This window comes from Oncorhynchus keta, chromosome 13, assembly GCF_023373465.1.
Source record: "Oncorhynchus keta strain PuntledgeMale-10-30-2019 chromosome 13, Oket_V2, whole genome shotgun sequence".
Classification (NCBI taxonomy): Eukaryota; Metazoa; Chordata; class Actinopteri; order Salmoniformes; family Salmonidae; genus Oncorhynchus; species Oncorhynchus keta.
In genome coordinates, this window is record NC_068433.1 from 47,417,186 (window position 1) to 47,431,597 (window position 14,412).

The following is a 14,412-nucleotide window of genomic DNA, read 5'->3' on the forward strand; positions in this document are numbered from 1 at the left end:
CCTGGCTACTCCAACCTCGGCCAACAGCTCCGCCCCCCCCCCCCGCAGCTACTCACCCACGCCTCCCCAGCTTCTCCTTTACCCAAATCCAGATAGCAGATGTTCTGAAAGAGCTGCAAAACCTAGACCCATACAAATCAGCTGGGCTTGACAATCTGGACCCTCTATTTCTGAAACTGTCCGCCGCCATTGTCGCAACCCCTATTACCAGCCTGTTCAACCTCTCCTTCGTATCATCTGAGATCCCCAAGGATTGGAAAGCTGCCGCGGTCATCCCCATCTTGAAAAGGGGAAGACACCTTGGACCCAAACTGTTACTGCCCTGCCTATCTAAGGTCTTCGAAAGCCAAGTTAACAAACAGATCACTGGCCATCTCGAATCCCACCGTACCTTCTCCACTGTGCAATCCGGTTTCCGAGCCGGTCACGGGTGCGCACCTCTAAACAATATCATAACCGCCATCGATAAAAGACAGTACTGTGCAGCCGTCTTCATTAACCTGGCCAAGGCTTTCGACTCTGTCAATCACCATATTCTTATCGGCAGACTCAGTAGCCTCGGTTTTGGTCCTCTGGCAGTCTCTATGGGGGTACCACAGGGTTCAACTCTCGGGCCAACTCTTTTCTCTGTATATATCAATGGTGTTGCTCTTGCTGCGGGCGATTCCCTGATCCACCTCTACGCAGACGACACCATTCTGTATACTTCTGGCCCTTCCTTGGACACTGTACTATTTAACCTCCAAACGAGCTTCAATGCCATACAACACTCCTTCCGTGGCCTCCAACTGCTCTTAAACGCTAGTAAAACCAAATGCATGCTTTTCAACCGTTCGCTGCCTGCACCCGCACGCCCGACTAGCATCACCACCCTGGATGGTTCCGAACTAGAATATGTGGACATTTATAAGTACCTAGGTGTCTGGCTAGACTGAAAACTCTCCTTCCAGACTCATATCAAACATCTCCAATCCAAAATCAAATCTAGAGTCGGCTTTCTATTTCGCAACAAAGCCTCCTTCACTCACGCCGCAAAACTTACCCTTGTAAAACTGGCTATCCTACTGATCCTCGACTTCGGCGATGTCATCTACAAAATAGATTCCAATACTCTACTCAGCAAACTGGATGCAGTTTATCACAGTGCCATCCGTTTTGTTACTAAAGCACCTTATACCACCCACCACTGCGACCTGTATGCTCTAGTCGGCTGGCCCTCGCTACATGTTCGTCGCCAGACCCACTGGCTCCAGGTCATCTACAAGTCTATGCTAGGTAAAGCTCCGCCTTATCTCAGTTCACTGGTCACGATGGCAACAACCACCCATAGCACGCGCTCCAGCAGGTGTATCTCACTGATCATCCCTAAAGCCAAAACCTCATTTGGCCGCCTTTCCTTCCTGTTCTCTGCTGCCTGCGACTGGAACGAATTGCAAAAATCTCTGAAGTTGGAGACTTTTATCTCCCTCACCAACTTTAAACATCTGCTATCTGAGCAGCTAACCGATCGCTGCAGCTGTACATAGTCCATCGGTATATAGCCCACCCAATTTACCTAACTCATCCCCATACTGTTTTTATTTGATTTACTTTTCTGCTTTTCTGCACATGTTCATCTGATCATTTATCACTCCAGTGTTAATCTGCTAAATTGTAATTATTCGCTCATATGGCCTATTTATTGCCTATCCCATCATGCCTTTTGCACACAATGTATATAGATTATTTTTTTCTACTATGTTATTGACTTGTTTATTGTTCACTCCATGTGTAACTCTGTGTTGTTGTCTGTTCACACTGCTATGCTTTATCTTGGCCAGGTCGCAGTTGCAAATGAGAACTTGTTCTCAACTAGCCTACCTGGTTAAATAAAGGTGAAATAAAATAAAACATGAAAGAAGTAGTTCTAACTCTCTCTGTAGTTCTTACTCTCTCTCTCCTTTTCACTCTTCCTGTCTCTCTCTTTCTCTAGTTCTTACTCTCTCTCTCCACTTCACTCTTCCTGTCTCTCGTGATCCTAACTTTGCTTTCATGAGGATGTTGTTGTTGATTATGATCACGTTCATGATGATCCCTTCAGGTTGTCATCGATGCTGATGGTTACATCTCCTGCGTGTAAGTGCTGATGGCACTAAAGAAGGTTATTCCTCCAGAGCTGCTCTCTGATGAAGACGAGATATACGTCTACAGGGTGAATACACACACACACACACACACACACACACACACACACACACACACACACACACACACACACACACACACACACACAACACCTTCCGTATCACTTTGACCATGATGGTTTTTCTCTCAGATCCTGGAGATGGTGGATTTCAGGGTGACAGATGGACTTACAGACCTGAGGCTCTCTGCTGTGATTGCGAGCCTGGCGCAGAAAATAGCTACCATGGAGTGAGTAGTCCAAGTCACTAATCCAACTCCCTTTTCACAATGAAGTCGAAAGAGGTGTCACTGAACCCCCCACCATGAATAAGAATAATAGTATGTCTGTCCACTGTGTGTGCATCGGTATGTCTGTCCACTGTGTATGCCTCAGTGCGTGTGTAGTGTTTTGAGTGTGTTTGTGTATGCCTGTGAATATATTAAGACTACAACACGCCTAGTCAGGCCATTAAATCTGACCCGGGCAGTCATGATCCCAATACAGAACCCCATCACACTGATTAGAGTTTGGGGCCTCTGTCACTACATTATGTCCCATATGCCACAGATTCCCACACACTGCACGTTTCTCCCTGGCCGTGGTTTATGGCTGAGTACTACGTACTGTGAACAGGGCCCGCCTGAAGCTCCAGGGGTCTCCGGGGGTCAGGGGCTGCTCAGGGAGACACAGTCCAGTGTGAGAGCTCCCTCTCAGGGTGGATGTTGCCAGGGTCATGGGTTCCCTGATTTACGGTGGGCCCTTTGTGCTGCCCGGTGAAGAGGAGAAGAGGTTCCTACTCAATCCCATCTATGACTATAGACTTTCTGACTTCTCCAGAAATGGAGAGGGACTAACTGGGGTGTTTAGTCTGGGAAGAAGTAATTGTGATCGTGATTCATTTTAACGCCCTGTGCATGGAAATGGTACTCTTTTCAGGGATCTTGTAAATGGTTCCTGGATATTTCTAACAGGGACCATGCCCAATCATTAACATCTCAGATAATACTGGCATATAATACTTCCAGAGTTTCCTAAACTGCCGATTTTCATCTGTAGGTTCTTAGATGGAAGTACAAGCTTCAAGATAAAGATTAGTCATCTTAATACCCTTCCCTAAAAAAACAATAGCGTCAGTCTCTCATCTGGCCCTAGCTGAACTAAATTGATCCTGTTACCTGCTCTAATCCTGTTGACTTTAGTCCTAGCGTAAAACTAATCTGTAACGGTACCCGAAAAATTCTACTCTCTGGTTGCCTTTGAGGATTGACCAGCATGAGTATACCAAATAATGATGTACCATGCCCTTATTTCCCCCTTCCCCCGCAATTCCCTTTATATCCTTCACAATGTCACTCTACTATTCAATCTAGTTCTCCCCTCTGTGCCTCAGTATCTTTCGCTCTCTCGCTCTCTCTCAATGTCTCTCGCTCTCTCAATGTCTTTCTTTCTTTCTCTCTCTCTCGCTCTCTCTCAATGTCTCTCGCTCTCTCAATGTCTTTCTTTCTTTCTCTCTCTCTCGCTCTCTCTCAATGTCTCTCGCTCTCTCAATGTCTTTCTTTCTCTCTCTCTCTCTCAATGTCTCTCTCTCTCTCTCTGGCGTGTTGCCCCCCGACTCAGTCCATCTGTCCCTGTATAACACTGTGCTTCTCAGCCTGCCTTGTACATTGCTATTCCCTCAGGGCAGGTCACATGACCTGAGAGACACATTTCCATACAGCAGCAGCCCATCAGAGCCAGGGTTGCATTCCCTTACAGGACACCAGTGGACCCCCCCCCCCCCCCCCACGAACCTGGAAGATCTGTAGTAGAATGTCACTCCTAGTAGTCTTTCCTCACTCTGACCTGTGTGTGTCACTTCTGAGTCCCTCCAAATGCATTCTCCTCTTCACCTCCCTCAGACCTGCTTTGATTAATTATCTCCTTCCTTCACACTGCATTCAGACCAACTGTGGCCTGCTCAAATCCCCCTCTTCCAAAAACAAGTCTCAATTTCTCCCTGTCACTCGATTTTAACTGGGTCAGCATGCATTTGCGTTCCAACACTGACCCCCAACCTCATCATGCCCCTGCTCCCCTAATGGAGGAGTGACCGAAATGTTGGACATTACGTAAGTACGAAGTCTGCTGGGTTGTCCATAGCAGGGTGCCGTAGGAGGGCCAACAAAAGAAGTGGGTTAGGCTGCTATTATCCTCACTGGTCATTCCCGGACCCATGTTTAGGGCGGCCATTATCATGACTGTCCGTCCCTGCACTGTCGTTTGGGCTCTTTTACTGCAAACCAAGTGCAATTAATGATCATTAGCTGCCCTGTCTCCCCTCGTTCCCATCAAGCCCCTCCCGTCTTGGCCCCGGTTGGGGAAGTGGGCCAATCACAGAGCTGTGAGCACTCAGGCGTGCGCTCAACTCGGTGGCAGAGTGCTGATTCCATTCTTTCCCACTAACAGGCCATTCAGCGCGTGGGCCTGGCCGGGGAGGGACAAGGGCTCATTAGCACGGGGGGCTCGTTAGAGACCGGGGGATGGCCGTCGCTGTGCCACACGCTGGACAGGAGAGGTCTGTCCCAACACAATCTTCTGTGTCTCTGTCTAATTATCTGAACGGGGACTGGATTGTGTCGGTCAGCGAGTGGTCATATTGCACCAGAGCGTGCCCTGATCCCGGTCTCTCCCTCCTCTTCCTCTCATCTACCTCCACTGAACCCCCCAACCCTACTTCCCCTCACCACCCACTCACTGTCTCCATCCAGAGCAGTTTTATCCGTTATCTGTGGCGGGATGTCCCCTTATCCATGGTCATTGTTTTGAGGACAGGCCACTGTGAGCAACCACAATGGGCTCAGAACACTTTACCATCACGTCTCCCCAAACAGCGTCACATGGGAGAGCCCCGCCAAAAAACACGTCGTCCGGGTTTGGCCGGGTTAGGCCGTCATTGTAAATAAGAATTTGTTCTTAATTGTCTTACCTAGTTAAATACTTATTTTTTTATAAACACGGATTCAAAGAACCGGGTAGGTTTTCCAATGCCTCGAGTAAGTAAAAAAACTAAACAGACATTGAATATCTCTTTGAGCATGGTGAAGTTATTAATTACACTTTGGATGGTTTATCAGTACACCCAGTCACTGCAAAGTTACAGGCGTCCATCCTAACTCAGTTACCGGAGAGGAAGGAAACCGTTTAGGGATTTCATCACGCGGTCAATGGTGACTTTAAAACAGTTACAGAGTTTAATGGCTGTGATAGGAGAACACTGAGGATGGATCAACAACATTGTAGTTACTCCACAAAACTAACCTAATTGACAGAGTGAAAAAAAGGAAGTCTGTACAGAATAAAAATATTCCAAAACATGCATCCTGTTTACAACAAGGCACTAAAGTAATACTGCAAAAAATGTGACAAAGCAATTAACTTTTTGTCCTGAATACAAAGTGTTATGGTTGGGGAAAATCCAATACAGTACATTACTGAGTACCACTTCCTATTTTCAAGCATAGGGGTGGCTGCATTGGGTTATGGGTATTCTTGTAATCATTAAGGACTGGGGAGTTTTTCAGTAAAGGAAAAACACAGAATGGAGCTAAGCACAGGCAAAATCCTAGAGGAAAATCTGTTTCAGTCTGCTTTCCATCAGACACTGGGAGATTAATTTACCTTTCAGCAGGACAATAACGTAAATCAGAGTTTCCCAAACTCAGTCGTGGGGCCCCCCATGGATACACTTTTAGTTTTTTGCCCTAGCACTACACAGCTGATTCAAATAATCAAAGCTTGATGATGAGTTGGCTATTTGAATCAGTTGTGTAGTGCTAGGGCAAAACATTTAACTTGCACCCAGCGGGGGCCCCAGAACCAAGTTTGGAAAACCCTGACCTAAAACACAAGGCCAAATCTACACTTGAGTTGCTTACCAAGACAACATTGAATTTTACTCGTGGCCGAGTTACAGTTTTGACTTAAATCTGCTGGAAAGTCTATGTCAAGATCTGAACATGGTTGTCTAGAAATGATCAACAACCAATTTGACAGAGCTTGAAGACTTCTGCAAAGAATAATGGGTAAATGTTGCACAATCCAGGTATGGAAAGCTCTTATAGACTTACCCAGAAAGACTCACAGCTGTAATTACTGCCAAAGGTGATTCTAACATGTATTGACTACTTACATTACTGAGTAATTTGTGTAGATTGCTGTCAAAAAAAAATCTAAAATGTCAATGCACTATTCATGTGGTAATAATATTCAATATAATTCAGGTAGTTTGCTTACTCCCTAACTGTAAAGCCCATCTTTACCATGTACAGTATAGTTTAGCATTTACCATAATCACTCTCATGAAGGTATTTTCATGCTTACATCACAATCTCTTCCAACCTGTGGTACCTCTCCCTCTTTCATGGCCCCGGGAGGGTAATTACAGTGAAATAAAGACTTGGTAAACACTTTGAAGGGCATTTCAAATGAAATCTTAGTAAAACTAGCTTTTTCCAGAAGGACCAAGTGCATCTATAGAAAGAGAGCGAGAGAGAGAGAGAGAGGCTCCTTTTCGCTTTCATGGATTGCGGGGCCTTAATCTCATTAAAGTGCCCAGCGGTGTACCTCCCGCGCCGCTCCGCCCCTCCCTCCCTTTAATCAGCCCTGAGACACACTACCACTCATCTCAGATGGACCAGGGTTATAGGATGGCCATTCACAAGAGGCAAGGCAGCCCGTCGCATTCAAATGGGGAGGGCAGGCCGACGGGGCTGCTGAAAGGCACATAGGGAACATGAAAGCATGTGGCCATGGGTGTGGAAACTGAGCCTGGTCTAGGTGGAGGAAGGCTTTGTAATTATAGAGCTGGTGGTAGGGATAAGGTTGTTAACTGGGCTGCAGGAGCTGGAGGGTAGAAGTGGGCTGATTGCCAGAGGATTATACCCCCTCCCCCCAATTATTACCTAGAATGCATTTAACTGTGCAAACAGGTGCACTCATACAAGACTAGAAACAGGCCGATGTAACATGAGGCGCTAGAAGAGGCACACACCGACCGACACACACATATACGAGACACACACGCACACCTCTGCCCTGTCTAAACCAAGTCCACACCATTGCATATTGAAAGGGCCTCTCTTTTTTTCCACCATGGTGTTTGTCCCTCCACAGCAGCTGTTCCTGTTGCTGCTGGAGGTGCAGACAGGGGGTGCTGTGGCCCAGCAGGGCTGTATCAGCGCAGAGCAGCTCCTGGTTGAGCTAAAGGCTGGGGGCATCAAACAGGAGCTCCGATACATCAGCTCCCTGGACCTGCTGGACTTCCTGGCGTACCAGCCGGTCTACTCGATCATCGCCAACCCACTGGATGACTCCAGCAACCTGTGTTGTCATTGGCTACACAGGCTTGATCCCTATTTGTCATTAGCTACCACACACTGTGGCAACAGGGTTCCAGGGTTCTCTTTCTAAAATGCTAGCTAATGCACTTAAAGCTGTTTTTAGGGGGGCACTTTTCATGTAATAAGGTTGACATTCTGAGACATTTCTTCAAAAGGGCTTTGGAGACACCCTTTGGAATATGCATTGATAAATAGCCTACTGAAGGTGGACATCTAAGCTTGAGAAGGGTGCTGTCTATGGTACTGAAATATGCAGGGCTTTTCAGTTGCGGTTCATGCTGAATCAGTAATGCACTGAATAGGAACATAACACGTTTCGACTCCAGTTAGACAAGGGATACACAATTGATGCTTATGGGGGGGGGGGAATCCTAAAATGCAAGATGCAGGTGCAACTTCGAACTTTTGCACAAATCAAGCATTGATTTAATGCATGATTTATGCCAAACCTTTGTGTGGGTTTTTCAGATAGAGGGGTGAATATAATGGCTCTCCACCGCTTTAGTAACTGAGTAATGTGGCATTATGAAAATAAAATAAATGAAGCATGACCTAACCTAAATCTCCTATGTGTTTTCAATCAGCTCCCTCGGCTTCAAGTGAGAGGGTCCGGCAAGAAATTACAAATTAGATATAGCAGTTCTTTCTTTAATTTCCCTCAGGCTTGACAGAGTCGGGGGGCGTTAACGCACTCTGACAGGCGGTCACGGAATTGTTCGGACCATTCATTGCTGTTTTCGAGTAGCTGTGTCATAGAAATTCTATAATGCCTAATAAGGGTACCAAAGAGAGCTATACATATTGCCTGTCGTTTTTGTGTCTTGTGCCCTTCTTGGTAATCTCTATTTTTATTTCATCTTTATTGTAACCCTTTCCTGCAGTCAAATGATCAAATCGCCCTCTAGAGCAATCCTGGGTGTAATGTTATTTTTTTTCATAATTAATAAACAATTTCTGTTTTTTACGCCGAGAATTCGGTGTTTCTATGTCAAACGGTTTTGTTATATTTCAGTCTTCTGTGATGTATAATGTTGGGATGCAAAGTCAAAATGTAATAAATCTTCGCTGACGCTTTTCATCTGAAAGCGTTAATGTTTTCAGTTGCCAATTTTTTTATTTGTGGTTTAAGCCCATAACCGTGTGTGAAGTGTATACTTTTGTTTCAAAGTACAGTAGATTTGTTTAAGACTACCAAGAAAGACTGTGTGACCCTGACGTAGCCCACTGCAGTAAAAGGTTAACAGGGAGTTCCATTGAGACCAAGGTCTATTTACCAAGCAAGCCCAGCATATACACAATTTAAAATATAATACAAATAGGCGTATACAAAATTACAAACACATTCAAGAAAAACAATCACATTCCTCAGCAAAGAGGTCCCCAATCAACAATTTCAACGAAAGGCACCACACCACATCCGGGAACTCTATAGATTGTTCCATTCATAGGGTGCTAACAAACTAAAAGCAGAGACCGAAGGGATTTCCAGAGTAAGCCATCCCTGAGACCAGGTATGATACTGTAATTCGTATCTCTAAAAGTTAGTAATTATGCTAGGTTCGGCCAGAGTTTTTGTAAGAGAGCTTTATAAATAAAAAGAGCGCAATGAATCAACCAATGTGACTTCAAAGAGGGCCAGCCTACTTTTTGGTAAAGAAGGCAGTGATGTGTATTGAACCTGCCGCCAGTAATAAAACGAAGTGCGTTATGGTAAACTGCATTTAACGGCGTTAATGAAGTGGCTGCTGCATTCATATAGATGTCACCATAGTCTAGGAACGGTAGGAACGTCGATAAAATTATCTGCGTTCTACAATTAAGCGAGAGGCAGGGCCCATTTCTATAGTAGAAGCCCATTTTTATTCTCAGCTTCCTCACTAAATCATCAATATGTTTTTTAAAAGACAGCCCATCGTCTATCCAGATGCCCAGATATGTGCATGCAGGGACACAGTCGATGTTAGCACAATCTAAAGTGCATGTGCTCTAGAAAACTTATAATTAAATTCTAGTTTGAGGTCAATAAAGGTTTTCTGTAAATCAATGAAGGCAGATTGATGATCAGATAGAGCCATGTCAACAGAAAGGGCAGCAGAACACACCACTGTATGCCCGCGCACACAAGTAAAGGTAAAACATTTTTTTTTTACAGACTAACCAATATTGTTTCTGTACTGTAGTTAGTAAAATGTACAGGACCCAAAACCAAACATTGTATAACACCTTTCCTAATATCAAGGAAACCTGACTTAACACCATCAGAAAATACACGTTGTGTCCTGTCTGTAAAGAACTTGGTCCTAGCAATAGATTTCAAATCAGTATTTGTCCCTCTAGATAGTTAGATGTAATAGTAGGCTCCACTCAAATAATATGTTGGCCTAGTAGCCACGCCTTAGAATATATTATTATGTGACTACCATTTTACCGAATAAATCATTAATGAAGCATCAGCTATGATGTTTATCTTGGTGTCAAGGAATTGCATTGTGGTAAGAAAACAAGTTCATAACTGCTGAGCAATAACCCTTTCAGCTAGAGATAGTGGTGAACAATACCTGGCACTCTTTGACGATATTCCCCCTGGCAGCTGCACGCAACAAATGGTTTAAATTCAGCCAAACTGTTTTTTTTCTTCCCAAGGACATTTGTTGAGTGCTAGTCGCGCGCTGCTGTAGGAAAGGCACACGCCGACAGCCAATTCAATGCTCTGTCTCCACTCCACCACCAGACAACCGCATTCACTCATTAAACCAGACACGCGCCTCGAAGCAAACGCGTCCCTACCTGTCAAACTCGATGCTTCTTGGCCTCAGGGAATAGATAGGTACCTGAACTAAACATATTTTCATCTCAAATATTTAATCAGTCTCTGTTTCATCGATTCAATCTTATGAACCAAGGCAAACAAGACTACCAACTGCCAACTTTTGTAATGAATATAATCAAACAACTACAAATTATTTCCTTCCCCTTGATTATGCTTATTGTGAGTTTCAATATATAGCCTACAGTTACGGTCACATATACTGTCACCTTAGCACGTTACAGAGTGAAATGGAGCAGAATGTTATGGGTGCTCGTTGCAAAACTGTTTGTATGTCCATTTTTACACTGTAGGCACCTGCAACTTACCACAGGTGAGATCATGTACACGTAGGCTAAACCAGAATAACTTTTTAAGCTTTGCGTTTTTTCTTGTCATCGCAATTAACTTTATTTTCAGAGCTTAAACCCCTACAGTTCTTATGATTCAGAATCCTAATGTTGATGGTTTGCCAACGAAATAAGTATGTTTAAATTAGAAATATGATTGTTTGTTTTACAGAATTGCACAATATATTAGAGGTTCCAAAAACATAGGAAACTGATATAATTCAGTTATTTATACCGTTTCGTTTACTAAAGTTGTTTTTAGAGTTTATTGTAATGGATTTGACAAAGAGGATGCCATAGACGGACTGACGGAGTAGTTGTCACAACTGGGACTTTTTCAAGTGCTATTTTGGGGTGCTGGGCTTAGCTACATATTTTTCTCACTCTGATATGCATGCGCTTGCGCGCTTCAGCATTGAGCTGGTGCACAACAGAATTGACATGCAGCATGAACGCTCCAATATTCATGACACGTCTCCGCGAGCCGAAAGCCAGGCAAGACGTATTATCCCCCCATTAAGTATCCTCGGGCTAGAAACAGGGCTATTGGATTCTTGAGGATTCGAATTTGCTATTGTTATATTACTCTATTTGTATGTTAATAACTTATATTACAGGATGTACCGTTTTTTACGCAAATGGAGACTCGCATAAAATGTGTTCGTTGGTGGAAGTGTGAGTAAAATGGGTGATATTTGTACAAAAAAATGTAACAGAAATATATTTCATTCCCCCCTCTCCTATATCCTTTCTCCCATTCCATCTCCAGTCAAAACACACTGTAACTAAAAGTGAATGTAAAATGAAAATGTAAAAAAGTCTGAGGTACAAAAGGAAATACTAGAAAATGTTTTATTATGAGATTAGAGTGTAGAAAATATGGTTATAGGCTTTTCTCTTTTCAACCAACATGATATAAGTAAAGGCAGTGTGGAGCTGGCAGTATAGCAATAGACAATGAATCGCCATTGTGCTCTGTTTGGACAATAGCTGCATAACCTTTGATCATCGTGAACTCCATGTACAATAACATGTATTTCCTATTAAATAAGACACATTGGTGCTAAATTCAAACGTCGGAGTGTCAAACCCCTTCTTGAAACCTCATTAATCAATGACCATACACAGAATAGCCAGCTGCAGAGCATTATACAAGTCTAAAATAGGCAAGAGGTAAGAGCAACTTATCAATATAAATATATACAAAAGAAAACATCTAAAAAAAATCTCTTTACATACAAAAATATCTTGATATATTGCAAAAACATGTTTGATATAGAATTTCATATAATAAAATCCGCACATTGGAAGCATTTTAGAACTAAATGTCACATGAGTTTACAAAGAAGGGTTGATGTTCTTTGATTGGATTAAGCATAGTTTGAGAACAACATTTTAAATTGTGTTTTGTGTGCTGTTGTAAAATCACTTTTGAAATGTTGTTTTCGTGGGCGAATGTGCTGGAAAGTTGGATTCCCACGCTGTCAGACATGGAGAGCCTGTTTTCTTTTTAGTCCTTTGGCGTTTTTGCTCAACACTGGCCTGCATGTCCGCAGTTTCTCTGGTTTCAAGGCGGTTCCTTTAGGTGGACTGGGTCGTGGACGACCGGAGCAGAACGCCAGCTCAGTGCGTCTTGTTCTAGAGGGCGCGAGCTCCTCTGTAATCCTCCCGAGCCGTGCTGAGAGCTTACATCATTCAATTGATCCATATTCCTATAGTAACGAACAAGAAAAGGGGGTAAGACATTAGTTCAGTTATTTTCAATTGATCTTGAAAACCTAATAATGCAAATATTTATTATAACAAAGCATAATACAGTACTTGTAGAATATGAATGATAGGCCTATTTTAAAAACATTTTTACCTTATAGGATACAGTTTCTCAGAACCAGTTAGTGAAGTCCAGGAGTTCCTGCTCCTCAGGACTGAGAGGGTCGTAGGACCCCTCATCGGACGAGTAGGAGGACACTGGAGAGCCTGCCATGGAGTTCATCTCGTTGGGGTAGTTGTTGGGCGACAGGACCCCGGACTGAAACGCTGCGCTCACGGCATCGTGCTCATCCAAAAGTTGTTGTAGTGCGCGAATGTACTCCACCGCCGACCGTAACGTTTCCACTTTGCTCATCTTCTTGTTGGCGGCGCCATTAGGGACGTGTTCCCGGAGAGTGGCGAAGCCGTTGTTGACAAGTTTCACTCTGTTGCGCTCTCTCTCGTTCCGCCGCGCCACAGTGTGCGGCTGCTGCTGCGGCAGGCTGTACCCAAAGCCGGCAAAGTTCAGCCTCCTCTTGCATCTTAGCAGCTCGGGCGAGGATGAGCGCTGTCTCTTCACCTTGGATGCTGACTTGCCGCTCCCTTGGCTGCTGGTAGGGCTGAGCTGGATACTCTGCGCTGCGGCAGCAAAGAAGCAGGAGGGCGGCATGAACTGCTGCTGGCTCACATTTATTTCCATCTTTGCTGTGATGTCCATTGGCACGTATTGAAAAATAAAATATAAGAGCTGCAGAGAATCTCAGAGTTCTTCTTTGGATTGATCGGTAGCAGTTGCGTCCTGCTCGTGGCGTTCACGTGTGGCTTAATGCTCACTTTAGCCGTGTTTAATGGGCGGTCTTGTGGGCTTCTGCCTCGCACACTCCTCAGTCTGAACTGAGTCCTGCGAAAGGCTAGTAGCGAGGCTTATACACTGGCAGCCCCACGCGCTGGACCTGACCACGCCTCCTCCTCGTGCTAGTTGTATTCACCTTGTCTCCTGTGCTGTTGCAATGCGTACGCCGGTCGCGTGCCACTTGAACCACTGAACAAACAGTCACCAAAGCACAACTGGTTGCAGCATGCCGACTTGTTCCAGATGTCTTGAGAGTTTTGAGCACTAATAGAATGTTAGTTTTCATTCAACTCTGCTCTGAAAATCTAGCACCGGATCGCATGATTATGCACAAAGGTTCCAAAATGCTCCTCATATAACATGCATAAAAATAGAGCGTCTTTGGTTCAGAAATGGACCTTATATAATATATATATTGAATTGTTTCATGGCGAATGAGAGATTGGGGGTCTTGTTCATAAAAGTTGGCCACAATGTGATAGAATATAAAATAAGATCGAGGTCAAAAGACAAATAAGGCGTAATTTCATTTTATGCGTAAAATGAGTTAAACGTGTCCCTTTATGGGTGACTCAAACAACTGTTGAATTTTTTGGGGGAATATATAATTTTTTTAAATTAGCTTATACAAGCGAACATATTAGGCTATACTAGCTTTTTACGCATGCAGATAACCAATTTCTTAAGTGGACCGAAAAGGAGTGCTGAAAGGCAGCTCTCAAACTCAGGCGGACCTTAAAGGCGCTTATCAAAGATGTTAAGATTTAGTTGTTTGCATTGTCTTTGCGGTCCATACAGTATGGGCAGTATACTATAAGGTACACCTTATAGACCCCATTGACTGTAAGTTGTTTGGAACACTGTCGGATTGACAGGCACAAGCAGACCCCACAGTCTTGGATGACCCACAGTTTATTGTTAACACTTTTACAACCGCATTTGAATGCTTCGTCTTTCGAAGAATGGAGCTTTGTCCAGCAGAGGCGAATTTCCCACTTTCATTAGGCTAGAGCTAATCATCACCCTCGGAGAGGCGGAACGGAAGGGTAAATCTGAGAAGGGGCCATAAAGAAGGACGCATTCGAGGATGTTTTGTGTATGATTTGATACAC

General features: G+C 44.1%; 1 protein-coding gene across 1 annotated transcript; it reads right to left on the reverse strand.

Moving 5' to 3' along the window:
• Nucleotides 1–11,536: 11,536 nt before the first annotated feature.
• Nucleotides 11,537–13,356, reverse strand: LOC118370803 (achaete-scute homolog 1a). The gene is made up of 2 exons (XM_035755954.2): nt 12,563–13,356; nt 11,537–12,410 (listed from the first exon to the last, which is right to left on the reverse strand). The coding sequence occupies exon 1, from the start codon at nt 13,163–13,165 to the stop codon at nt 12,581–12,583; it is 585 nt and encodes a 194-aa protein (XP_035611847.1). The 5' UTR covers nt 13,166–13,356; the 3' UTR covers nt 11,537–12,410; nt 12,563–12,580.
• Between the last annotated feature and the right edge of the window lie 1,056 nt (nt 13,357–14,412).